This window comes from Oryzias latipes, chromosome 24, assembly GCF_002234675.1.
Source record: "Oryzias latipes chromosome 24, ASM223467v1".
NCBI classification, from domain to species: domain Eukaryota; kingdom Metazoa; phylum Chordata; class Actinopteri; order Beloniformes; family Adrianichthyidae; genus Oryzias; species Oryzias latipes.
In genome coordinates, this window is record NC_019882.2 from 1604083 (window position 1) to 1630325 (window position 26243).

The window sequence follows — 26243 nt, forward strand, 5'->3', positions numbered from 1 at the left end:
TTGATGAAAATGGTGAAAACCAAATTTCACATTTTGCTAATAAAGTTGAAATTCAGCAGAAATCAGTGAGGAAGTTTGTGGATGTTTCTGAATCGAACAGAATCTATCTGTTGACTTTCAAAGAAGCACATAGAATAATGTCCCTGTGCATTTGTGCGCATGTGTGTGCATCTATGCATGCAATTTTCCCTGCAGGCCGTCTCCCACTGCGACATCGCAGTGAGGTTTGGTGCATGTGAGCGTGCACGTGTGTGTGCGCTGCCCTGCAGTCATGCATGATGACCACATGAAGCAGCGAGCTCGTCTCTGTGAGAAGCTGCTGATGCAGCAACAGAGCAAGACGCATTTCAGCAGAAGTCAACCGCTGCAGAAAAACGTGCAGGCTCACACGACAAGACGCTCTCTCTGCTGCTGCTGCTGCTGCTGCTGCTGCTGCTGCTGCAGAGGAGGCTTCAGGTTCAGGGTTCCTCCTCCTCCTCAGAGCCGGAAGAGTTTCCACATCTTACTCAGTGTGTGAAAGAAAGGAAATGGGATGTGAAGAACACAGAAAGGACGGGTTCTCCTCATCCCTACATCAAGCTGAAACTGCCTTCAAGCTTGGAGAGCTTTGCTCTTTTTCTCCGTTTCTCACCTTTTTCCCTCTGGATCCAACAGTCTTGAGAGGACAGAACTGCAGACTTTGGTGCCTTTTAAATGAGAAAACAAAACCCACGAGTGCAGAAGCTATGCAGCTGAGATCCTCTTAGTTGTGCTTTTCAGCCCTGTGGTCTGAGAAGCACACGTCTTTCCTCTCGGTAGCTTCCAAACATCTCATTTAGAAAAGTCCCAACAGCTCAGGTTTTCTTATTTTTATTAAACAAGGGGATTGAACACGGCGACACGTGACGGTCCTTATTTGAGTCTTTTTGTTGTGTTGTTAATGCACTAACACAACACCAATTTGATTGATTTGATTTATTTTATTTGTTTTTTTTCTACCATTAAGAGTAAATAAATTAGGACAATGCAAATAACAAAACACCAATAAATCAAACCTATTTCAGACATTAATTCATACATTGGTTAGAAAATAAAAAAAAGTTTTTTTTTTTTTAAACATTTCTCCTTTTTTTAATGACATATATTTGACAAACGTTTCTCTAATTCTCAGTTTTTTTTCAGTAAATCTTCCCAGAAACCTGCTCATGGATGCACACATGCAGGTGAACCTCTGGGTTTGTCTTCTCAGGCGACGGGACGCTCAGGATTTGGGACGTGAAAGCCGCCGTCTGCAGATTGGCTGTTCCTGCACACCAGGCTGAGATCCTCGCGTGTGATTGGTGCAAATATGACCAGGTACCCGGCCTGCTTCGGTGTTTGTGGTGGACTTCCTCTTGAGTCTTTAATCATGTTTGTCATCCTGGTCTTTTGAACAAACTCACTTAATCAACACTCCAGCCATCCAAAAACCCAGAAGAAGACATTAAAGCTAATTTAGATCAATAAAATTCTGCCTGCATCTCCCACATGTCCTTCTCAGTAGGCTTCACACCTCATCCATGGACCACCTGAGAAATGGCTTTATCACAGCTTTCTGCCTCTTTTTGCTTCGTCATTTCATCTCCAACTAGCTGCAGATGTTCTGCACCATAACGTCTGGCCGCCTGCTCTTCCTCCTTTGGTTTCCTCCTCCTTCCTGCTGACATTTTAGGAGTTTAACACAACAGCATCCCTGGATTGTGATCAGGTCGTCTCCAGTCTCGAGTTTGCACATTTAAACTCCCGTCGGACCGATTTCCGGACTTCCTGCATCCTTCTTTGTCGAGCCTTGGATCGTTGCACCTCCGCATGTTGGTTCATCGAAACAGGAACTACATGTGCAGAACCAGACTGAATCCCACAAGCCCGACAAGAGAGCTGCCACGGCTCGTCATGTGATGATGAGGGGCCTCGGTCCCCACACTGACACAGTCACAAACCCACGCTGGTTGGAATGTTATTGGCTGTGCTGCAGTGTTTGGTAAAACAGGCGGTTCTTGCGTTTCCTTTTGACAGGAGCAATTTCACAGCCCAACGCACAGACCCCTGCCCTCATGCTGAGCACAACACTCCATACAGCTCACAGATTTTTGTTTGAATTTCCGGGGGGCTCCTGGGCAGTAGTGGTGTCCTCATCTGTCTGCCCCAGCAGGGAGAGGAAGGCTGAACATCATCTTCAGAGACGGATTTCCCTGCAGGTTCCTCCGTAAGCCGCCGTGCAGAGTTTAGATAAAGACGTCTTAAAGACAGACGGTCTTTACGTAACCCTGTTTTCAGCTCAAGTATGTCTTCATCGACGTGCACACAGTGTGCGTCTGCACAAGCATGATGCTATTGTACAGCTTTGTTCTAACAATTCCAGACATGGAGAATAAGTCAGGACACAGTAGCATGGATCCCAGAACACATTTAACCTCTTACTGAGATTTTTTTTTCGCACATAAACTGAGTTTCTGTCTCCTGTTGCAGAACATTGTGGCCACAGGTTCAGTGGACTGCAGCATCAACGTGTGGGACCTGAGGAACATCCGCCAGCCTGTCAATCACCTGCTGGGACACACCTACGCCATCCGCAGACTCAAGGTACGCACTGTTTTTGGAGCTCGCATACCCGACACACACGTTCTAGTGTTATGCTTTCGTTATTTAAAATGGGGCAGCAGCGTTTAACAAACAACGCCGTGAATGCGGACGGCGCGAGACTTTCAAATGTGATCACAGAGGGACCACTGACCGAAATGGTCCAGTTGCCGTTACATTTTTACTTAAAAAAAACATTGCACTGACAAGAGCAGTGAAACATTCCCTGGTTTTTCCAATAGCAATGGAACTTCTTAAGAGCTTCAAAGTGAGTTTTAGGAGGAGGAACTCACCGTTGATTTGCGGGTTCACAGAAAGAAACTGTCTGAATGAGGCAGAAGGAAGCTCTTCCTCTCACCTCGCCCTGATGCACTTTGCTGTCTCTTCCTTGCAGTTCTCTCCGTTCAGTCAGACGGTGTTGGCCTCCTGCTCGTACGACTTCACGGTCAGGTAACGTCTGCACTTCCTCTGTATTACCTTCCTTTCCCATCAGCGACGGCTCCCCTGATATTGTTTTGACGTGGCTGTAAAACCGCAGGAGATGGAAACTACATCGGAGAGTCATTCTGAGTCAATGACCCATAGAAATGTTACTTTATGTCCCACCTAAAAGATGAGGGTGTTTGGGGGACCATTGAAATGTCATATGGGATTAGATTTGAGGACTTTCCTTCTTTATCATTACATGCAGAAATAAAGAAAAGGACAGAAATCCTCATTGAACATTTGTTCTATATGGATTTTTGTCAAGGTTAGTCCAGCCTCCAAAGATAATTATGGGATGAAACTCATCTTTATGCGGTGAATGCTGTTGTATCAGCTTCAGTTATTCAAAGCGCATTAAGTCATTTGGTGTTATTTTTAGGTTTTGGTGATCTATGTGTGTTTTTTACTCTCATTTATTTCTCCTTTTGCACAGATTTGTATTTTTAGTATCTTAATTTAATCTACAATTTCCTTAATCTAAAGCTCTGATAATGTTGGATTCAGTTTCAGCTCATACAGGATTAAGAAATATTACCACATGGAATTTATTTAACAGTTTTTAAAGGTAGTTAAAAAAAATCCAGATTATTTTTTCTAAATAGATATCTCAACACTGTGATGGTTTCGGTTTAAAGCCTTAGTCTCATGATCCCGTGCTGGTGGTGCTTCTGTCTATCTGTTTGACCATTTTTCGCCCGCTGACGTCCCGTATCCACCTGTAAGAGCAGGTGTGACTGAGGCTACGCTCACACCGAAAGGATTCCTGTTTCAGTGTCAGTGTGCAGACGCAGTCAGAGGTCCAGCACTGTGATTTCACTGCTGGGTGGGGCCACAATGCAGACAATGACACATGGCATCTAATATCTAAACTTTGGTGAAGAATTTGGTGTTGCAGCAGCCAATCAGGAACTCTGCTTTAGCCTGTGACGTGTTGATGATCAATGGGTCCAAAAACATTAAAAGTGTCCGTTATTGAGGCGGTGAAGCTCACCGTACTGGGAGAGTCTCTGAATGATGTCATTAATCCAGACATGGACACGGGATCACCGATCATTTTGTAGAGCTCTTGAATATAAGTAATGGCATCTGTGTCTTTGATGTTACAGCTATAAGCTAAAAAACGTTGGACATTAGCTCCTCCCACATGCCACGGGAGCGTCGGATCTGTGAACACGTTTTTGGACAAGCGTTCTGCACCGAATTTGATGTACTTATGGCATTCAGTGTGAATGCAGCATAAGGCTGTAGACTAGGAAGGAAGATGTAGATTCTCAGCATGAATTTCATTTTTAAAAAATCACTTATTTTGGCAAAATGAAAAAGCTTTTAATTTATGTTACATGTTTTTTTTGTCTGAAATGTTTTTCCAAATGTGTGAAAGCAAAGCTAAAAGGACAAATCCCTGCTGAGGTGCAGGAGGACTTGGAGATGATCCAGACCAACACAGAACCGTCTAAATGTTCCTTCCTTGTGTCGAAGAACCCTCCAACTCTCTCATTTTATCATTACTCGTATGGAGTTGCCCAATCAAAGCCCCTTTGAGAAGTAAACCTTTGCTCCGCCACAGTTAAAGCTACCCAGTACGACCACACACCGACCAATGAGCACTCAGCTGGTCCACCAGTGTAATTGGGGTCAAAAGCCTTGCTCAAAGGCACATCTAGAGGTTAATTAGGGTGGAGCAAACAATGCTGGACATCCAGATCCAACCCTGCTGCTCTTGAAATGTTTTAAAATCGGGATCCCTGCAGGCATGTGTCCAAACTGTGTGGGAGGTCTTAACTTCAGACTGCAGGAGACTCCCATGTTGCCTGAGGTGCTGCATGTGTGCGTTTACGTAAAGATCAGTGCTGCTGCAAAAACACGGGATCCAGAAAGCAGAGCATTGTGGTAATGACCAAAAGGTCCGCCAACGTCTTCAACAGAACGCTTTTTAAAGTTGGAAAGAGAGGTTTTCATATCTGCTCCATTCCAATTACCATTAAACCAAAGTATAATATCTTCTGTCCTCATTGCAGAAAAAATAAGGATATATATGCAATCGAGTGATCAAACACAAAATGGGCTTTTCTTTTATTGAGCTGCAGGGACATTTTAAGAAAATCTGTAATTTCAAGGTAGACTGGCGTCTTGGAAGACTTTGTATTTTTAACTCTAATTTTCTTCTTCTCTGCCTCTGATGGAAGAAAAAAGGATCATTCAAAAATCTCAACTCTGCTCAAACATGATGGAATTATATATTCTAGTATATCTTTCTTTGATTTTGAACAAATGAGGGCACCTTCTCATATGTTTCCGTCCTGTAAACATCATTCTAACTCTAACCGAGGCCTTTTGTGTGGCCTCAGTAATAAAGCACCTTAATTACTTGTGGTATATTGTGTGCACTTGAAACTGGCTCTGTGTTTGCACAGCCATTGAGGCGGATGCATTAGTTATGGCAGCGTTTTAGGCTTTTTTTTTTGTCAGACTGTAGTCCACCAAAGCCGGATTTAACCCTAAATCAGTTTCAAGCAGAATCGTAGTGGGTTAAAATGCAAGTTTTTCCTCTGAGGTGAAAGACAGAAGGACGGACGTAACTCTGAGGAGAGACGGGGGATGAATCTGGTCCAACCTGGCTGTTGGTCAAAGCCTGTGTTTAATGTTTTATTGATCCACGCTATCATTAGCTCAATTACTCAGCGCTGACTATTCATTTCATTAGGGTCTGCCTCCCACACACACACACACACACACACCTTTATTTGTCTTAGTATGGACTCTGTACCGTATTTTTAAACCTCAAAGAAGCTTTAGGCTAAAAGAGAAATATGGAAACCATTTGGAAAGGAATCATAAAATGATGAGTTCATCATCATTCATTGAAGTTTCTCCAACAGCGACAGTTTACTGGTTCTAGTGTTGTTCCGCTTAAAGGAGATTGACGGCTTTAAGGGGCTTTATTAACCTGGACTAGAGGAAGAATCTAACCAAACATTATGCTGTTGAGGAAAAACCTGCAGGCTGAAAACAAAAGGTGCAAACTAATGACTTGAGTTCATGCCTACGTCTACATTTTAATCGAGGTACCGTTTAGGATGAATGACCAGCTTTAAAGGAAAATGAAATTGTTTTCCATTAGTTTAATATCCTGAACATAAACCTTTAGGGGTTAAACTCCATGGAAGTCTGTGCCCAATGTCTTCCAGTTATTGACGATCTCATGTACAACGAGCACCAAGTCCTGATGGATTTAAGATCCTTGAACCATTCGGCATTGATCTGGTTTAGTATGTATTCACACTGCGCTCTGGAATGGACTAAACCATCTGGAAAGGTCATGTAGTTCCGCCATAGTTAGTCTGTGGTCGCCCTTACCTGAAAAAGAAAAACTCTGATGTGACAAATAATGACACATAGAAGAGAACCGGTAAGAACTGCTAGACCTCCTATTGATTTACTGATATTTCTGGGCTTTTTGGGATTCGAGCTTCAACAGCTTAGTGCATTTTGTTTTTGTTTTTACTCAAGAAGCGCAGCAGTTGCATCACTTTAACCTCTGTGACTTACTTACATTTAAATTGTTTTGGATAGTCTGTCTGCATTGGCACAGAACCATGTTTGGGTTTTCTTGCAAATAACCCATTAATGAACCTTAGGCACACTGGATTCTGAGTTAGAGTTGTCACTGAGTACCTCAACTGAGTGGTAACTGCTAGTTACCACTAACTATTATCGAGGTAAACCAGTCTGATGAGTATGACAAAATATAAAGATGCTTCTGGATGTTTGTGGCTTAACCTTCATCCTGGTTCACTGTAAATATAAAGTAAACATCTTCCGGTGCACGGACCTGTGGTGGTTATGTCATCCATGTGTTCCCTCCCCAGACTTCACCTCTGATCACAGCCTTAAAAACCTTTACTATGAATTCTCATCTTAATGTTTGTAATAAAGCCGTTTGTGTGACTTTGCTGCAGACAAAGTGCCTTTGAGCTTCAACATCACTGTTGGAGAAAGAAGTCTCAGGGTCTTGTAACAGTAACTGTCACAGTCTGCGCTTGTTAGATAAGCTTAAATTCATGGTTGTTTTGATAACGGGTTTATTTCTGCTGATGTTATCTAATTAAATCACAGAAAGGGAATACAAGTGAAGCACACAGTGTGTGTTTCTGTGACTGCACTGTTTGTTTTTGACTGACATATCCAAAGACAGGTAGATAATTGTCCGTTCACAGCTCCAGCTGGAGATGTGTGGGCTTTGGGGGGATCCTTCACATGTAAACGCTGGAAGCATTGATCTGCAGCGACTGCTGGAGGCTCTAATAACCTCATTAACAGGAGATGCACGTCTTTACACCGTTTGCGCTGATCTACATGTCTTTCTCCCCCGGTCTGCTCAAACGTTACGTACCACGTCACTTTGTTTTTAGTGGCAGGACTTTATGGCATTTTTTTTAGCTGTTTGTCTAGTTTTGTGTAATGTGCATCATTCTTATGAGACCATTCAACCAAGCACATATACCACTTAAAAGAATTTCATTTACCTGCACGAACAAAAATTAGGTTTTTAATCAGCATATTTTGCTTGATGGCGTGCTCAACTGATGGTTGACCTCCAATTCAAACAGCTTTAAGAAGGTTCATTGATGATACTTTTTCCTAAGAAGCTTCTTTATAAACTGCAAAAACATTTTGTTTTTTGTTTTACACCAAAGCTACGTTCACACCGCCCTTGGCAACATCTGTGGAAGCAACCACTTCCAATGCAAAGTCTATGTAAACCTGCATTAATGCGAGTTTTGAGTGTCTGCATTCAAAACTCTCGCCCTCAAGCGTTGGTTTCTGCAACCGTTTTTTGGGCTCTACGTACAAAACGCTCGGCCACTGAACCTTAAACCAGGTCGATCTGTGACTTATCGGCGACTCAGATCTGGTAGGGTGACATATTTTAGTTCACAGAAGTGACAACCCTTTGAAAATTGATGATAGAGAATAAATTAAAAATTGCTGTTTGTATTTGGCTGGAATTCTACGACACCAAGTTTTTCATTTATCGGAATAGAGCTGTGGAAGTAAAAGCCTGGAGCAAAATTAAAACGCTTCAACATTTCGTACTTAGCCTCTTCCAACTGTAGGCGGCAGACATGCCCTAAGAAACGGTAGAAAAAGAAAAATAAGAAGGGGAAGCCCTTCCCTGCTTGTCCAGTGTGAACACCATGGGCTAAACTGACATTCTGTGTACAGATTCAAGAACACATGCCTGGTGTGAATGTAGCTTTACACACTGATCACTGGCTCACAGTGTGTGATTCTGCGTGGTCTTGTTCAGAGTGAGCATGGTTGCTGGAGCCTATCCCTGGACAGTTGACTAATCCATCAAAGGGTCACACTAACGAATATTTAGAGCCGACCGCCAATGAAGCACTGCTTACACTGTTGCAGGAAGCCAGAGTTCGAATGTAGATTTATTCTATGAATTTTACTTTTTTGAAACCTGTTTGTTTTTTTATTTTTATTTTTTGGTTCCGTTTAAATGATCAGTTTTGTAAAACCATTTTTTTCATGAATTAAAAAACAGGTTTTATTAAAATGAATCTGGTTGAATAAAAATAAATGTGAAGCTTTTAGTGGTTCAGCAGAGACGCTCAGCCTCAGAATGAAATGATGTCTTTAAACAACTACAATGTGATAAAGTTCATCATTCTGTAAAGATCATAAAAATCTCAAATGAAGTTTGTTTACAGCAGATAAAACTTGCTTTAAATCCAGGATTCATATTTTCCTCATTTTGTTTCGCGTGTTTGCTTTAGATATGGTGTTCTTCCATTAGCGTAGTTTTCCTGTTTGAATTAGAAACGTGTGTTTGTCACGAGTTCATCACTCTGGTCTCATTTGTCCCTGATTCTCCTGAACGCCTCTTTTTCGTCTTCTCGTTCTGTCAGGTTTTGTTTCCAGTCTTTTTTGAATCCTCTTCTTTTTTTCCCCTTTTATGACGATTTCACAAAGCTGACAGTTGACTGGATGGTTCCACTCAGTGAAACACAAAAGGGGGCCGGATAATTACTTCACGTGGAAAATGCAGACAAAAGATACGGTGAAGACTCATTTGTATAAACAGCATGCTGCCTTTTTCTAGCTGGCAGTGTCATCTGGTATTGTATATACATGCGGATGTCCACGTCATCTGCAGGTATTATTGTCTGAATCACACATGACTCTGATCCTGAAACGTTCCTGCGTTTACTTTCTGCACCTGCTTCATCGTTGACAGGAACAAAGGCGAAGGGGAAGAGCTTTGATCCAAAAGGGTTATGGTTCCTGACGTACTAAAAGCACAAGTTTAGAGCCATTTATAACAACAGACATTGATCTAAAGTTAAATGATAAAAATGTTTTTGCCGAGTCATTTCATTCACGACCATCAAGGTCATAAAAAAATCCAGATGAAATCAAAAAGAAGCTGCTTAATTTATGAAATATTTTGGATTAAAATCTAAGTACACACACAAAAACAGTTTTTTCAAACTTTTAAAGTTCGTTCCACGTTTTGAATGTTGATGATGTGTCTGAATCAGGAGATTTTCTACGTTTGTTCTATGGATAATCCTTTAGGGTTAGTCTGGAATAGTTCTGGTAGCATCTGTTTTAGTTTTGGTGTTCAGCTGAGTTTCTGTGATGATCCGAACTGCTCTAGATCTGACAGAGAATAATTTTTTTTTAACTCATTAAACCAACACAGTGGGGCTTTTGTATTGTATGTTTAAAATATTTGTTTATTTGGATGAGCGTGTCTACATCAGAGTTAACTCTCTACTCGCTAACCCCTGAAAGGATAGATTGCCCTGGATGGACTTTGTAACCCTTGTGCTATCCTAGGCACTTTAATGTTGGGAGGTGGGTCATCTAGACCCACTAGACAGTGCTCTGAACCTTTTTTCTTCAATGATTTGTGATCTTCACTGGTGTCCATGGATTACATGAAATCTTTCCACCTTTATCCACCTTTGTCATGGTAGGGAGAACACCTCAATGTAAGGGTGGATAGCACATAGGATAGCACAAGGGTTAATGCAGTTCAGACTTCACGATCCGTTAGCCGAAACCCTCGACAGACATCTGTACCAATCAACAAATGACGAACGCAAGAAAGTAATTATGTATATTCACGCATTTGTGCGAAAGACCATAATCTCATATGTATACATAATGTACGTAGTGTGGACCTCTGGCTCATCTCTGCTCCTAAACCTGACTGTGGACCTCTGGTTCGTCTCTGCTCCTAAACCTGACTGTGGACCTCTGGCTCGTCTCTGCTCCTAAACCTGACTGTGGACCTCTGGCTCGTCTCTGCTCCTAAACCTGACTGTGGACTTCTGGCTCGTCTCTGCTCCTAAACCTGACTGTGGACCTCTGGCTCGTCTCTGCTCCTAAACCTGACTGTGGACCTCTGGTTCGTCTCTGCTCCTAAACCTGACTGTGGACCTCTGGTTCGTCTCTGCTCCTAAACCTGACTGTGGACCTCTGGCTCGTCTCTGCTCCTAAACCTGACTGTGGACCTCTGGTTCGTCTCTGCTCCTAAACCTGACTGTGGACCTCTGGCTCGTCTCTGCTCCTAAACCTGACTGTGGACCTCTGGCTCGTCTCTGCTCCTAAACCTGACTGTGGACCTCTGGCTCGTCTCTGCTCCTAAACCTGACTGTGGACCTCTGGTTCGTCTCTGCTCCTAAACCTGACTGTGGACCTCTGGCTCGTCTCTGCTCCTAAACCTGACTGTGGACCTCTGGCTCGTCTCTGCTCCTAAACCTGACTGTGGACCTCTGGCTCGTCTCTGCTCCTAAACCTGACTGTGGACCTCTGGCTCGTCTCTGCTCCTAAACCTGACTGTGGACCTCTGGCTCGTCTCTGCTCCTAAACCTGACTGTGGACCTCTGGCTCGTCTCTGCTCCTAAACTTGACTGTGGACCTCAGGCTCGTCTCTGCTCCTAAACTTGACTGTGGACCTCTGGTTCGTCTCTGCTCCTAAACCTGACTGTGGACCTCTGGTTCGTCTCTGCTCCTAAACCTGACTGTGGACCTCAGGCTCGTCTCTGCTCCTAAACTTGACTGTGGACCTCTGGTTCGTCTCTGCTCCTAAACCTGACTGTGGACCTCTGGCTCGTCTCTGCTCCTAAACCTGACTGTGGACCTCTGGCTCGTCTCTGCTCCTAAACCTGACTGTGGACCTCTGGTTCGTCTCTGCTCCTAAACCTGACTGTGGACCTCTGGCTCGTCTCTGCTCCTAAACCTGACTGTGGACCTCTGGTTCGTCTCTGCTCCTAAACCTGACTGTGGACCTCTGGCTCGTCTCTGCTCCTAAACCTGACTGTGGACCTCTGGCTCGTCTCTGCTCTTAAACCTGACTGTGGACCTCTGGCTCGTCTCTGCTCCTAAACCTGACTGTGGACCTCTGGCTCGTCTCTGCTCCTAAACCTGACTGTGGACCTCTGGTTCGTCTCTGCTCCTAAACCTGACTGTGGACCTCTGGCTCATCTCTGCTCCTAAACCTGACTGTGGACCTCTGGCTCGTCTCTGCTCCTAAACCTGACTGTGGACCTCTGGCTCGTCTCTGCTCCTAAACCTGACTGTGGACCTCTGGCTCGTCTCTGCTCCTAAACTTGACTGTGGACCTCAGGCTCGTCTCTGCTCCTAAACTTGACTGTGGACCTCTGGTTCGTCTCTGCTCCTAAACCTGACTGTGGACCTCTGGTTCGTCTCTGCTCCTAAACCTGACTGTGGACCTCAGGCTCGTCTCTGCTCCTAAACTTGACTGTGGACCTCTGGTTCGTCTCTGCTCCTAAACCTGACTGTGGACCTCTGGCTCGTCTCTGCTCCTAAACCTGACTGTGGACCTCTGGCTCGTCTCTGCTCCTAAACCTGACTGTGGACCTCTGGTTCGTCTCTGCTCCTAAACCTGACTGTGGACCTCTGGCTCGTCTCTGCTCCTAAACCTGACTGTGGACCTCTGGTTCGTCTCTGCTCCTAAACCTGACTGTGGACCTCTGGCTCGTCTCTGCTCCTAAACCTGACTGTGGACCTCTGGCTCGTCTCTGCTCTTAAACCTGACTGTGGACCTCTGGCTCGTCTCTGCTCCTAAACCTGACTGTGGACCTCTGGCTCGTCTCTGCTCCTAAACCTGACTGTGGACCTCTGGTTCGTCTCTGCTCCTAAACCTGACTGTGGACCTCTGGCTCATCTCTGCTCCTAAACCTGACTGTGGACCTCTGGCTCGTCTCTGCTCCTAAACCTGACTGTGTACCTCTGGTTCGTCTCTGCTCCTAAACCTGACTGTGGACCTCTGGCTCGTCTCTGCTCCTAAACCTGACTGTGGACCTCTGGCTCGTCTCTGCTCTTAAACCTGACTGTGGACCTCTGGCTCGTCTCTGCTCCTAAACCTGACTGTGGACCTCTGGCTCGTCTCTGCTCCTAAACCTGACTGTGGACCTCTGGCTCGTCTCTGCTCCTAAACCTGACTGTGGACCTCTGGTTCGTCTCTGCTCCTAAACCTGACTGTGGACCTCTGGTTCGTCTCTGCTCCTAAACCTGACTGTGGACCTCTGGCTCATCTCTGCTCCTAAACCTGACTGTGGACCTCTGGCTCGTCTCTGCTCCTAAACCTGACTGTGTACCTCGCCTCTGGCTCGTCTGGCGCCTCCAGCTGTCCCCCGACTCCATCTGGATGAAGCTCGCCTGCTGCACTATTTAAACATGTAGTTGTAGAGTTAGATAAGCTAATTCTCTCTAAGAGTTCTGGTACATCGCCTGTCCATCCTGGGGGAGGATCCCTCCTTCATAATGACATCCCTGAGGTTTCTTCCTTTTTTTCTGGAATCCAGTTTTTAAAAGTTTTTCCTTACCAAGAAGGAGGGTCTAAGGGCAGGAATGTCCAGTTTATTTTGGTTTAGCAATTATCAGTTGTATTTTATGACTGACTTCATGTTCTTATACAATTACCGTCATGAAGCCCATTTAGACCACTGTTGTTGTAGTATTGGGCTATTTGAATAAAACAGAAAAAAATGGAAATCTCTTCATGTTTTAGTGATAAAGCATATCTCACTGAGACTCAACCACACAAAGATAAAGATTCATGGGAGTGACAGCAGCGATTTACACTCAGTCACAGTCACTCAGCATAATATCTCTGTGTCCCCAGATGCCCATGAGTCACTGCTCCTGTGTGTCTGTGTGTGTTTGCTCCCATATTAATACCAGCCTAATGGAGCCCAATGAGGACTGCAGTTCCCCTGAAAATGATTTAATTATATTTGGAAAGTGGATGAATCTAAAGGCAGTGTTTGCTGCGTCAGGTTTCTCATTCTCCCTTTAACACAAACTGGACAAACACACTGCACAAAAACCCACACGCTGTACAAACACACAAAACGGAATAGTCTTTCAATTAGCCTGATTGGCTGCTGCAGCTCCAGACCTGCAGACGGCGTTTTATCGGTTTCCTTTTCCTTCTTGGAGTCATTTTTAAAAATGGCTCCCATCCTTTCTGTATGCCACCTGAAAGTGGTGTTTTTGACTCTGAATTTGTTGGAAGAGAAGAAGAAGTTTGGACGAGTGCTAAAAGTTGTCAGAACAACAGAACCTGCAGGAAGGGGGCGGTGCGAGGCTCCTGCCATGGGCCTCTTAGGCAAACCTCAGGTTGGTGGAGAACCGCTGGGGTCCTGGCCTGAATGATTTCATTAGGCTGAAGTGCTGCATAACTCTAAGGCAAAGCCAGAGGCGGTCGGCCTGTAATCATTTACGTTTGTCACAGGGAAAGAAGAACACTTTAAATCCTGATTTAGAACAGACCGTTTGATACTGTTGACCTGACAAAATCACAAATGTACTTTTGTTTTTCTAGGATTAATTAAAAGGAGAATTCAGAAATCATGTCATTTTTGTCTATAGGAGGCCAAAAACAATTATTGTGATGAATATTGATATTTATTTAATCATAAAATGCTGAAAAAACTTTTATTGTACAGTGATAACAGAACATGTCCATTGATTATATTATCTTATGTTATATTATAAATATAACTCATTTCATTAGAATTTCTTTAAACAAATCACAGTGATATAAATCTGTCCTTTGTTTGCTTTGTGAGTTCAGCATGCGTGTTCTGCTTACAGGTTCTGGGACTTCGGCATGAATCCTCCTCTTCTGGACACTGTGGAGCATCACTCTGAGTTTGTCTGTGGATTAGATTTTAATCTGCATATTCCCAACCAGGTACCACACTTATCTTTAGTAAACGGTTTGCATCTGTTTCACATACATGTATCTCTTAATCTGTCTGTGAGGAAATAAATAAAAAATCAAAACCTTTTTTTCATACATTGTTTAGGAATCTTAAACTTTATTTATTAGAGTATTGAAGAGTTAATGTTTATGTGTTTTGGTTGCAGTCCTTGGTCCGGCAGACTCGGGGCAAATTAGCAGTGGGGGGTGGCGCTGTAAACAGCTCCGGCCTACTTCCTGTGACTCACGTTGGTGAGCCGCAACTCAAGTCTTGTATATTGTGACTCAAGTCTAGTGAGCCGGGACTCAGGTCTCGTGGCTCTTGAGTCGCGATACACAAAACCTGAGCTGCTACTCAAGTCTCGTGTATCACAGTCGTTTTCTCTATGCAAGTTTACACGACTGTCCTCGGACTCTACATACAAGACGCGCTGCCAATGAACACGCATCAAAAGTTAAACCAGTGGAACTTTGATCAGTCAGGGACTTGGATCCGGTAGTGACGTACGGACAGTGTCCTTTTTAATTAACGAAACTTGCCAAACGTTTGAAAATTGATCATGAAGGAGAAACTAATAATTGCGGTTTGTGCGCGGCGGGAATTCTGTGACCCCAAGTCTGTCATCCATCGGAATAATGTGAAAAGCCTAAAGCAGGATTCACCAGATTTGCACCGCTTTGACATTTCTCACCAAACGTCTTCCAACTGCAGGTACAAGAACTCGTATCGGGTAGCGACAGTTCAGTGTGAACACCGTATGCTAAAAGCGTGTTCAACCATAGGCGTTTAGCGCGTTCTTCAACACGCAACACGTGCCCGGTGTGAACGTGGCATCAGCCTAAAGTTCTTGGAGTGTTGACTTCAAATGTTTAGAACAAAAACCTTAAGTTTTATTGGTAAATATAAAATAAACTGATCATTTATTAAGTGGGTGTCGGTCATCTGATAGCATTAGGTCGACAATAATCTCCAGGAAAAGACTGCAGAGTCTCTGAGAACTGCCTCCGGTTCCTCAAGCACAAAGTTCACGGTGAGGAAAGTTGAAACCACTTTAGTGATAAACACCAGACATGGATTTTCATGTTTCTGTTCTTCATTAACATAATAAAAGTCGTATGAAGGTGTTTTTGTTGCTTCCAAAGCCTTCCTTTGACCTGAGTAACTGACAGGAACAGAACTCTGCTGTTGGCTGCTGAACTCTGATAACATGAACGTGACATGCTTGACCGCCGTGTGATGTTCCTCCTCATAAAATATGAAGCTTATTAGCCTTTTAATGACTTACTTTGTTCTGCTCTGCGTTCTTCGCAGACGTTCTAGCTGTTTTGAACTTTCCTCTTTCATTGTTTTTTTTCTGAATCCAGCTCTGGCTTCGTCTCCGTCTCTTCATCCCCTTTTCCGTGCTGCAGTGTTGGCAGCCTCGGCGTTACGAGTGGCTCTTAAAGTTAATTACAGGAGGGGATTTCTCTTCTGCGGGGCTGAGTCACTGCACAGCGCTTACTCATGCTCTGAGGAGATGGTGGAACGGCGGGGTGGGGGTGCAGGTTAGGATCTCTGGTAGCGTCCAGGGGACCAACAGCGGGCTCCCAATGACTGACTGGAGTTCTCTGAAGGTCAAACAGGACTTTCTATCGGGATGATAGAATGGATTTAATCGTCTTCATGAGGCTTCTGTACCGTTTCATCTCATAAATGTTTACATTTCATTTTAAATCTAGGAATTTCCTTGGGACCAACATCTCTGCTGTATACTTTTGCAGCTGTACTTTGTTAATTTTTTGGAACACATTTAGTTTTTTAAATAATTCTGAAGGAAAAATGAACATTTTTTCTGTTTTGTGAGAATTCCTGAAGTGTCTGTCTGTCTACCAGAGGATAGATTTGAACATTCTGTCACTGCTCTAAAAGCTTCGATGGTTTAACACCACAATACGATTTATGAACCCGCCAGACCTCTCCGCTCATCTGGATCCGGTCTTTTGTCGGTTCCTAGAGTCGTAACCACACATGGAGAAGCTGCGTTCTATGCTCCACAGTTCTGGAACAGACTTCCAGAAAGCCTCAGAGCAGCTGAAGCAGAAACCCAGCTGTTCTCAGCTGCTTTTGACCCGTTTTTGTCAAACGTTTACATCCACACTGCTAAAGTTAGCTCACTTTAACCCCCTTAATCTTTATCAATGTAACGATCACTCCTATTTAGGAAAATAGTAGAAACACTTTAAACCGTCTCGGCAGATTTTCTTGGGTTTCTGGTCAACTTTCTTCACCTTTTCTCAACATTTCTTAAAGTTTTCCAGCAGCTGATCTCCAAGAGTGTTAAACGTCTCTTCAGCGTTGTTACAAAAACATTCTTTATCTGTTAAACGTCAGGAGAAGAATCCATCACAAAAGTCAAAGTTTAAGCTGATATACTGGGATGTCTGACATTTTTCCACTTTTTGACGTCAGAACAAACACATTTTGTTGGCCGACCAGGGGATCTGGATAGGAATTTTGTTTTGGCTTTGGCTTGAAATTAGTTTGAATTCACACTATGGATGTTATAGAACAGATCATCTTTAATATACATACAGGCAGGAACGCTTTGTGGTGACAGAATGAAAGAGTGCCTAGGAAGGAGCCCTGGAGTATTTTACGAGACAAAAGTGGAAAACCGTGTTTAGAACAACTTTAAAAAGAAAAAAAACTCCGTTTGAGGAGATTGTTTGATAAAATCATTTTTATGTGACAAACGATTTTTTTTTGTGGCAGACTTTAAATGCTCCTTCAGCCTGAAAAGTTTCCATGAAACGACGGATCGTCTCCATGGTGACGGGCAGGAACCGTTTGGACGCTGAAGCAAATCGTCTGTCATGAGGAGGATTATGATTAAAGGCTGCGCTTCTGTTCAGAATTATAGAAAAATGATCAAAGCAGGAGGGCAGATGATAGGAAAACAGGAATTAATGAAATCAGAGCTGAAATAAAAGCTGCAGATTTATTGCTTTTGCTGTCTTTTCTGCAGGAAAAGAATGAAAAAATGAAATCGTTTTATTCTAATCAGGATCTCAGAGTGGATCACATCTCCGTCATTTGGATCAACTTTTTATTGTTTTTAATATTCTTAGGATCAATCAAAGATGAGGATCTTTTCTCCAGATGTTCCAGAATCACTGATAAAAAGAGAAATTCACTAGAACAAAGTAAATGTTTCCATTCGTGCAGCACGTTATTTAAATATAAGAAATCAAAATGTAGAAACAAGAAGTTTCACACAAACACTGGAAAAGGGAAAAATTCGCTTTAAAAGCTGGTAGATAGAATTACTTCAATTTAAATCTTCTTCAGCCCAAAAAAAAGTATTTTCTGCTGTTTCTAAGCAAATCATTTGTATTTTTTTTATTTTTTATGAGTTTAATTGTAATTCACTTTGATTACAGGAGCAAAGAAAGCAACTATAATAGGAGGAAGTGACTCAGTTTAAAACAAAATCTGAACAACATGAGAATCTTTGTACGTTGGTCCATCATAATAAGTCCTTAAGAAATCTAAAAACTTATTCTCAGAACATAAATTTCCATTTTTGTTTCCAAATTAAGGACAATGTCTGCCGGTCTAACTCTTAAAATAAAATCTTTAACCAAAAATTACAGTGAAATTTGAGGTTTTTAGCTCAAATGTTTCTGTTTTCTGAGAATGGAGCAAAAGGATTTAGACTCTTTAAAACTTATTTCTCTTAGGAGACCAACATGAGTTAAAGCAACTTCAAACCTGGTCAAAAATCTAAAAACAAGGTTTGAAATCTTTGCAAGGATCAAACCGTTTGCAGACATGAGAACTGGAATCATTGGAAGGACTTGGATTCTGAAGGCAGAGCGTTTCATCTCCACACCTTCTGTTTGTGGGCTTGCAGAGGGTTTTTCCTGTTTCTAAGATCCGTGTCGCCCTGCGTGCAGGTGGTGGACTGTTCCTGGGACGAGACGGTGAAGATCTATGCTCCCGCCTGCCTCTCGGCTGGAAGCTCTGCAGCTCAGGGAGCGCAGGCCGATGACTGAGCTGCTGCTGCTGAGCTTTAGTGCAGAGCGTCAGGAGGTTCTGAGCATCACCTCCCATGAGGAACGGAGGGGAGAACCAACACAAAAGAGGATCAAGGTGGAACGCCACAGAGATTCCCTTTGACTGGGAGCTGAATCCCAAAAGGATTTTTCCTCCTCTGTATATCAACATTGGAGACACCTCAAACTAACCTTTGATATTTAGAGTCTTTTAATTGAAATGATAATCTGTAACAGACTGGAATGTAATGTTTTGAGAGATTGAACAATAAAGTTTTGTGTTTTTGATTGTATTTTTGGATCCGTTTGTTTCCATAACCAGAAGCCGAAGAACCTTTAGTTCTACATCCTGGCATTTCGGTGTGCTTGCTGACAGCAATCCTTCAGGGTTTTTGAGGCTGTGGTGTGGCGGCTGGAGGTTCAACCCCCCTTGACTGTCGTCGTGTCCTTGAGCCAGACACTAAACCCCACATCGTAAGAATCCCATCCGCTGCTGTGGCTAAAAGCCTCTGCCAGACGCTGAGGTGGAAACGCCCACCGTGCAGAAAAGCTTTGGGTCGCTTCGACACCCAACAAATATTCCTGACGTCTTTAGTGGACCTTTTTTGCTCAGTAAAGTCTCTCACAAGCTTTTGGCTGCAGCTCAACACCAGAAGGAAATGGCTTTTAGGAGGAATTCATCTCCATCAGCCCAGAAATCTATGCTGGAACCTGAAAACTCCTCACATCTGCAGCGGCTCGGTTTGAACTCCAAACCGTTTTCAGAGGAACACAGAGACAGACTCAGCAGAAGAGTCAGAAAACAAAAGTCAAGCTGGACTGTCAACTGCAGTATTTTCATGCCTTTCTAATCTGTTTCTCAGCAGAAATACAAAAGTGTCAGTTTGGTTGACATTTCTGAAAAGCCTGAACCAGAGACTGAATGAAGGATTACACTTTCTAACCTTTATTACCTTCAGCTTTCAGGACAAAGACTTCCTAAACTCTTTCTGCTCTTCTAACTGGAAGCTTTTGCGCGCTGGTTCATAAGGGTCGTCACCCCCCTCCCCCTCCCCCCTCGTGGTTTAGAATCTGATTTTCTGATTAAATATTTCAATTAAAATCTTCTCCAAGTCATTTTCACGCCCGTTAGGAGGCATGATGTCTCTGTCTTTGACTGACGAGGAAGAAAATCCACCAGAGAGAGGAAACGGATGCGTAAAGGAAAATGACTGCAGATTTTCTTTTTTTCCGTGTAAAGCAACACATGAAAAATGTAACTTATTCACAGTAAATCTTCTTTTTTGTCTTGGAGATCCCACATTTTGAGAATTGAACAAAAGTCTTTGTGTTTGGATGTTTTTCTGCAGATGTAACCCCCTGCTTTGGTTCTGATGCATTTCACGGTGCTCAGATATTGAAAGAACATGATCCACATTTAAACATGTTTGAATCTCAGCTCACACTGCACACACGTGTCAAATCTTCTTCTGTCAAAGATCAGCTGACATATCAGAAATGGAGAGCAGCTTTCAAACACAAAATCGGGATTTGAACCACCAACCTCTGATTATGTGTTCTTCTAACTGAACTGAGTTTGGTAAAAAAAAAAACAGGCTCCCTTAGTTAATGTTAGGTAATGCCTAATAAGGCATCTGTTAACAAAGTATGAACAGCCACTTTTATGCATTCATAACTGTAATATTTATTGCATTAGTTGGCAGTTAACTAATGTTTTATTATTCAAATTTACTTCATAAAGCAATAGTAAAAGTTGCTTTATGTATTAACTACAAGTTAGTAAATCCATTTTCCTCAAGCCTTAATAGTTTCTGATATAATAATTGACTATTTTTGTACATGAAAAGTCAGATTAAAAAATGAAAAGATGTTTTGGATAACTTGGAATATTTACAGTTTGAAAAAGCAGGTTATTTTTGTGGTGAGAGGAGTTTTTTCAGACCCAGATTAACAACATTTGATGTTTTAGGACCTGATGAGAGGATGAGGGATTTGAACCATGTTCGGGTTGTTCCATTGACTTTTCCACAAACACTAATCCAAACACTTCTGTTTGGATTAATTATGATCCTGCGGATCGGACGAGTTTAATATTTTATTTCAGGTTTAGGTCCTGAAATTACTCTTTTATTTATTAACTTCATATTTTGTTTTTGTAAATCCCAGATTATATGAAACTGGGCTGGTAGGTTGAAATTTATGTTCAGGTTTGGGACAAACAGGACTGGGAGAGGAAGCCGGTTGGTCAAGTTTGTAAAAAACACAAAAACAAAGTTCCAGAAGCTGAAGGTAAAATTTTTCTGTCTTTGAAATGTTAGAGAAAGTGGAATTAAGACGCCTTCCTTTTTCTCTGTGAACCCGTCAGGATGAGAAAAGCTCAGCTAAAAAGTTTGTATTTGTTTCCTTTTTAATTCCTTTGAGTAAATTTCTGATTTCTGCTTCACGTAAAAGCAGAATTTTAAAAATCGATACTGTTTTTTGGTTTGTTCCCCACATGGTCATCCTGCATTAATGGGGATTTGAATACAAATGGGAAATGTAGTTTTAAATCTCGGGCGGCAGTGGCTCAGGCGGGTGAGCAGGACATCCAAGCCAACTGTCGTTGGCTGGGGGGCACCTCACCCTCCCTGCCTCCAGTGTGGCTCCACTGGTGTGTGAATGTGCATGAATGTCCCGGTGATGGTCAGAGGGGCAAACTGGCAGCCAGGCCTCTGTCAGTCTGCCCCAGGGCAGCTGTGGCTACATCAGTAGTCACCATCACCAAGTAGGAGTGAATAATGGACACAGTGTTAGCGCTTTGAGTGTCTGGAAAAGCAGATAAATCCAATCCATTATTATTATTATTAAATCTAGTTTGAAATCTGGTGATATAAAAGGCAAAGCCCCGCCTCCAGGGGACAGAGCCACGCCCACTCTGCTCGTCCCGCCCCCTAATGCTCATGCAAAAGGCGCTGCGGCAAAATGTCATTCCAGAGAGAAGGACGGACTCCCTCCCCTGTGCTGCTGATGCTGCGGTCACTCCTCCTCCGGTCCTCATCTCCGTCCTTACCGGGAGGAAAAAAACATCTGAGGAGGAAGAACTCTTCCGTTCCCCGGTGATGCTGTGACCTTTTCTTCCAGCTGCGCTTCCCGCCTTTTCCCACACTTTTCCTGTCGGTACCGGCGCGTAAAGAAGCACCCCCCCTCCTCCTCCGGACCGTTACTTCCAGAACTTTTGCTTCTCCGGTCCTCCAGGAGCCCAGGCCAGTGCCGTCATGGATGTCCTGAAGAGTCACTTGTTGGGGGTCTCGGTGGCCGTGGCGCACGGCGTCTTCTCCGGTTCTTTGAACATCCTGCTGAAGTTCCTCATCAGCAACTACCACTTCACCTTCCTCACCCTCATCCAGTTCCTGACCAGCTTCACCGCCGCCGTCACCCTGGAGACCCTGAGGAGGCTGGGGAGGGTGCAGATCCCCCCCTTCAGCATGCAGCTCTCCAAGGTAAGGCGGGAACCTGCGCGCTGGGTCCCCGGGAAGAGCGCAGGAAGAGCTCAGGAAGAGCTCAGGAAGAGCTCAGGAAGAGCAGAAATGCACCATCTTCTCTGTACTTCAGCCAAACGCAGCTGTGGTTCTGCGGCGACGCAGATCAGAATCAAACTTTTATCCTTTAATCTGTTTTTTTCTTTGAAAAACGATTCACCAAACCGGAGTGCCTTTACCCACGCGTTTTTTGAGGTTTTTAGTCCCCATCAACGTTTTATTTAACTAAAATGAAAAATATTTAAACAATTTGTTTGCAGAAAAGAATTTTCTTTCTTACCTCCGTTTTTTAAATGCATTTTCACCTTCAAATAAACCAAATTAAAGAGTCTGATCCTTTGATTGGCTGACAGATGATGGTCAGAGCTGCTGACAGATATTCTAATAATAAAACAAAAGTAAGAACTCATTCAAGACCTAATTTGATATGAATTTATTTGTTTTCTGGCCATTCTGGTTTTCATTTTAAAGTTCATTCAACCAGGAAGTTTGTTTTCTTAAAACGGCTTCTTGAAAAAAATGCATTTGGCAAAGTTTACTCTGAGTAAAAAAGGAAAATTCATGTTTAGTTTTATATATTTAAATAAGTTGTGTGTCTAAATTGATCCAGAACCAAAGCAAAGCTGGTATTTTGGTTTCCTCCCCACTTTTTTTTAATGTTTTCATCAAAGACTGAAGAGAGGAATTCCTGATATCATTAGGAGGTGTTTGCGGCAGGATCATAATGAGGGTTATTTCTAAAAGAACAAAAAACATCTTTTTTTACCTCTTCATTATATTTTCCTTTGATTGTCATTTTATTTTATTACATTCTTACAAAACAATTACAAAAAAAGAACACGATACTCAAACCTGTTTTTTGTGACGATGAAAGGAGGAAAAGCTAGAAAAAATATTATTTCTGCCTCTCTTACTTAATTATTAAACCATTGATGCTTTCCTCTCAAGTCAAGAAAAAGCAAAATGTAGAGATGAAGAAAACAAGGCAGGAAATAGAAATATGTGTAGAATTTGATCGTGTAACAAAAATGAACTCAGTTATCCTCAGATTATCCCTTCATTAAACCCTGAACTTACACCGGAGACTCCTGGTCAGGAACAGGAGCAGCTGTGTGACCAGCACAGCTAAATATTAACTGTAGTTTGTTGAAAGTCCTCCAAGAAGCAGCACAATGAAATAAAAAAATAAAAAGTTCCCTAAACATATTTGGAAAATGAGAATAATTCTATATTTCATGTTTTCAGGTTTATAGGATCGGCAAAAAAGTTCCTCTAAACAACACAACAGACACATTTATCCATTTCACCGCGTGAATGTGGAAACAAACAGCTCTCTTTTCAGCCTATCACAGTCAAGGATTTGATGACATCATGGGTTCTACGTCAGAACTAGGCGATTTCAGAGGAACCAAAAGTTCAAATGAGCTCCTTCAGACAATGATCTTTAGTTCCAACATGTCAGGTTTACTAGAAGGAGAAGCTAACAGAAAGAAGGATCCCAGCTGAACCGTCCTCTTCTCCCCCCGTGCAGGAGTTCGCCTCGGTGTGCATCCTCTCCACGCTGCAGTCCACCCTCACCCTGTGGTCCCTGCGGGGGCTCAGCCTACCCATGTACGTGGTGTTCAAGCGCTGCCTGCCGCTCGTCACGCTCAGCATTGGCGCGTGCGTGCTGAGGAACGGCTTGCCGTCTCTGGGGGTGGTGACGGCTGTGGCCATCACCACCGGGGGAGCCGTGCTAGCAGGTGACAAACACACACACACACACACACTCACACAGCTCAGGTCTCTATGCCGATTTCTGCAGAGTTCCTAAAACCTTTTGATGACAACTTCCGAGTCTTTCTTTGTTCTTTTGCACGGCTGCATGAAATCCTCGTTAAGCTTTCATAAATTCTCTGAACCAGGAGGATAACCAGTTTGATCGATGTGGAATGAGCCCCGATCATTAACCTCCCACCTGAAAGCTGTTGTGCTGAACAGAGTTATGGCGTTTTGCTTGGTGGTTTTCCAAAGTGTAAACCCGATCAAACAAGATAACTGATGCTTTCTGTAAAGCTGGTTGTGGATGGTTGGTAGATGTTAGAGAAACGTCTGGTTACATTGAGACTTTGACTGTTTAGATAAATGAGCAGAATCAGTTTCCTCCTTGACTTTATGCTGAAGGACACCAGAAAGCTGACGGATTTCCTCCAGGCATTCCTCTGACGGATTAACCGGATTGTTTCTCTGTAGTCTTTCTTGGTTGCATCAAGAGTTGCAATCAAGGCAATTTAAAACATTGTAAAAAAGACTTCTAAAGGTGACTTACCTGCTACATCACTTGAATTTGTCAAAAGAAAAAAATGTCATTTTCTGTTGACTCCAGTAAAAGTTCTTCTCCTGATGTTTCTGCAGGTGCCGGGGACCTGACGGGGGATCCGTTTGGTTACGTCACGGGTGTTCTGGCGGTCATCATTCATGCTGCGTATCTGGTTCTGATCCAGAAAACCAGCCTGGACAGCGAGTACGGAGCCCTGACTGCGCAGTACGCCATCACCATCATGGCGTCTCCGGTACGATCCCCGTCCTTTGTTTTTGTCAGTGAACAGTCCCGTGAGCGTCCTGCCGTCTGCCGCAGGTGCTGCTGGTGTGCTCCGTCATCTCCATGGACGCCTTCAACATGTGGTCGTACGAAGGCTGGAAGGATCCTCCAATCCTGGTCATCTTCATCCTCTGCATTTTCATCGGCTGCGCCATGAACTTCACCACGCTGCACTGCACCTACATCAACTCCGCCGTCACCACCAGCTTTGTGGGCGTGGTCAAAAGCATCGCTACAATCACGGTTGGCATGCTGGCGTTCAAGGACGTGGCTCCGACCCGGCTCTTCATCGGCGGGGTGGTGGTGAACACCGTGGGCTCCATCACCTACTGCGTGGTCAAATACTTTGAGACCAAGAAGAAGAGCTTGTACGAGGACCTGGAGAAGGCGGGGGGAGATGCCCCGCCTCCCGGTGAGCCTTATAAGGAGAAGCCTCCACTGGATGGAGACGGGCTGAGCCCCGGTCCTGAACCAGAACCACAAACTGCAGTGGGTTCAGAGGGCAGTGTGGCGAACGAGGCCGCGGCTCCACATGTTCCCAACGGAGAATTACAAACAAGAAACGGCGGACCAGGAGACCCAGAAGGAGGTCTGAAAGCCGTGGTCATGACAGAGAAGGAGGTTCTGGAGATGCAACGGGAGCACATCCATCAGGAGAACGCCACGGCGAGTCAGCCGGTCAGCGACAGCTTTGTTGGAGTGTGGCGGTCCGTTAGAAATCTGCAGTTCTCCAAGAAGGAAACTTTGGTTGATAACATGGAGGTGGAGAGTCCTTAGAGCGCCAGGATGGCGCCACCTGAGCGGGCGCCGTGGCGGGAAATCGGGTCTTGACATTCAGGAAATGAAACCAGAGGACTATGACAGACTGGACATGTAGCATCCGCATTTCCTAACCAATGCCTGAAGGTTATGGACCTTGGAGCGTCCCGGAGGAAGGGAGCCCCTCATTTCTGCTCCCCGTTCTTTTAGGCGAAACCACGCGGACGCCGGCGCAGCATGATGCGGCCTGGAGTCACAGGGAGGAGCCAGATCGGGATGAAAGCATCCGCTTCGTCACCCGTGGCTGTGGGAATGTGAGAAACTGGGTTTGCTCGGCTTTTGGTTGGTTTGTGTCCAGAAAAAAAAAAACTTGAATTGTTCTCTTCAAACATGCTCATCACAAAGCTGGAGGTCACCGTCACGCGTTCTTAACCTCCAGCAACAATCCGGATTTTTAGGAAAATGAGACGGCTTCGTAATACTTGATAGAACTTTTTCCTTTCACTGGTGGACTGTAACTCTGTGAGCAGGAATGAGGCTCTGGAGGTTGACAACTGGATTTCCTAGGCCTCTACTTTCCTACAGTTAAGGAAAAAAAAACATTTGCTACACATTTGATCTGTCGATTTTGCTGCAAACTTTTCATCCACGACAAAAAACAACAAAAAAACTGATTTTTCCAAAAGAGGCAATTGATAAATCTTCTTCCCACATTCGGACAGATTTCCTGGTTCCAGCTGGTTGTGGGGACAAAAACTTTTTTTCTTTCTAAAATATTCCACTCAGCATCGATCAGAGTTTAATTCTGATGTTCCGTGAAAATAAAATCACAACAATTTTTGAGATTTTATTGATGAACCGAAGGGTTTCATTCTAATCAAAAATGAAAACAACAATAGAAACATTTGTTTGTTCTTCCATTCTCCACTTGTGAGTCAGAAATCTGATGTCATGCTGTGATGATGATGATGATTGAATGCAAACTTGAATAAAATGTTTTTAAAAAGCC

At 43.6% G+C, this 26243-nt stretch overlaps 2 protein-coding genes across 2 annotated transcripts in view; both read left to right on the top strand.

The window, feature by feature from the left end:
* pex7 (peroxisomal biogenesis factor 7) overlaps positions 1-18669 on the top strand; it is a 29520-nt gene extending 10851 nt beyond the window's left edge. The window contains exons 6-10 of the mRNA XM_004083318.4: positions 1229-1335; positions 2488-2601; positions 2993-3048; positions 14233-14332; positions 18278-18669. Coding sequence (XP_004083366.1) covers positions 1229-1335; positions 2488-2601; positions 2993-3048; positions 14233-14332; positions 18278-18376 — 476 coding nt within the window. The 3' untranslated portion in view covers positions 18377-18669. The remainder of the gene's footprint in view (positions 1-1228; positions 1336-2487; positions 2602-2992; positions 3049-14232; positions 14333-18277) is intronic.
* Positions 18670-21233: 2564 nt separating this feature from the next.
* slc35d3 (solute carrier family 35 member D3) lies at positions 21234-26243 on the top strand. The gene is made up of 4 exons (XM_004083373.4): positions 21234-21855; positions 23426-23636; positions 24289-24446; positions 24512-26243. Exons 1-4 carry the CDS (start codon positions 21631-21633, stop codon positions 25250-25252), a joined length of 1335 nt encoding a protein of 444 aa, XP_004083421.1. The 5' UTR covers positions 21234-21630; the 3' UTR covers positions 25253-26243.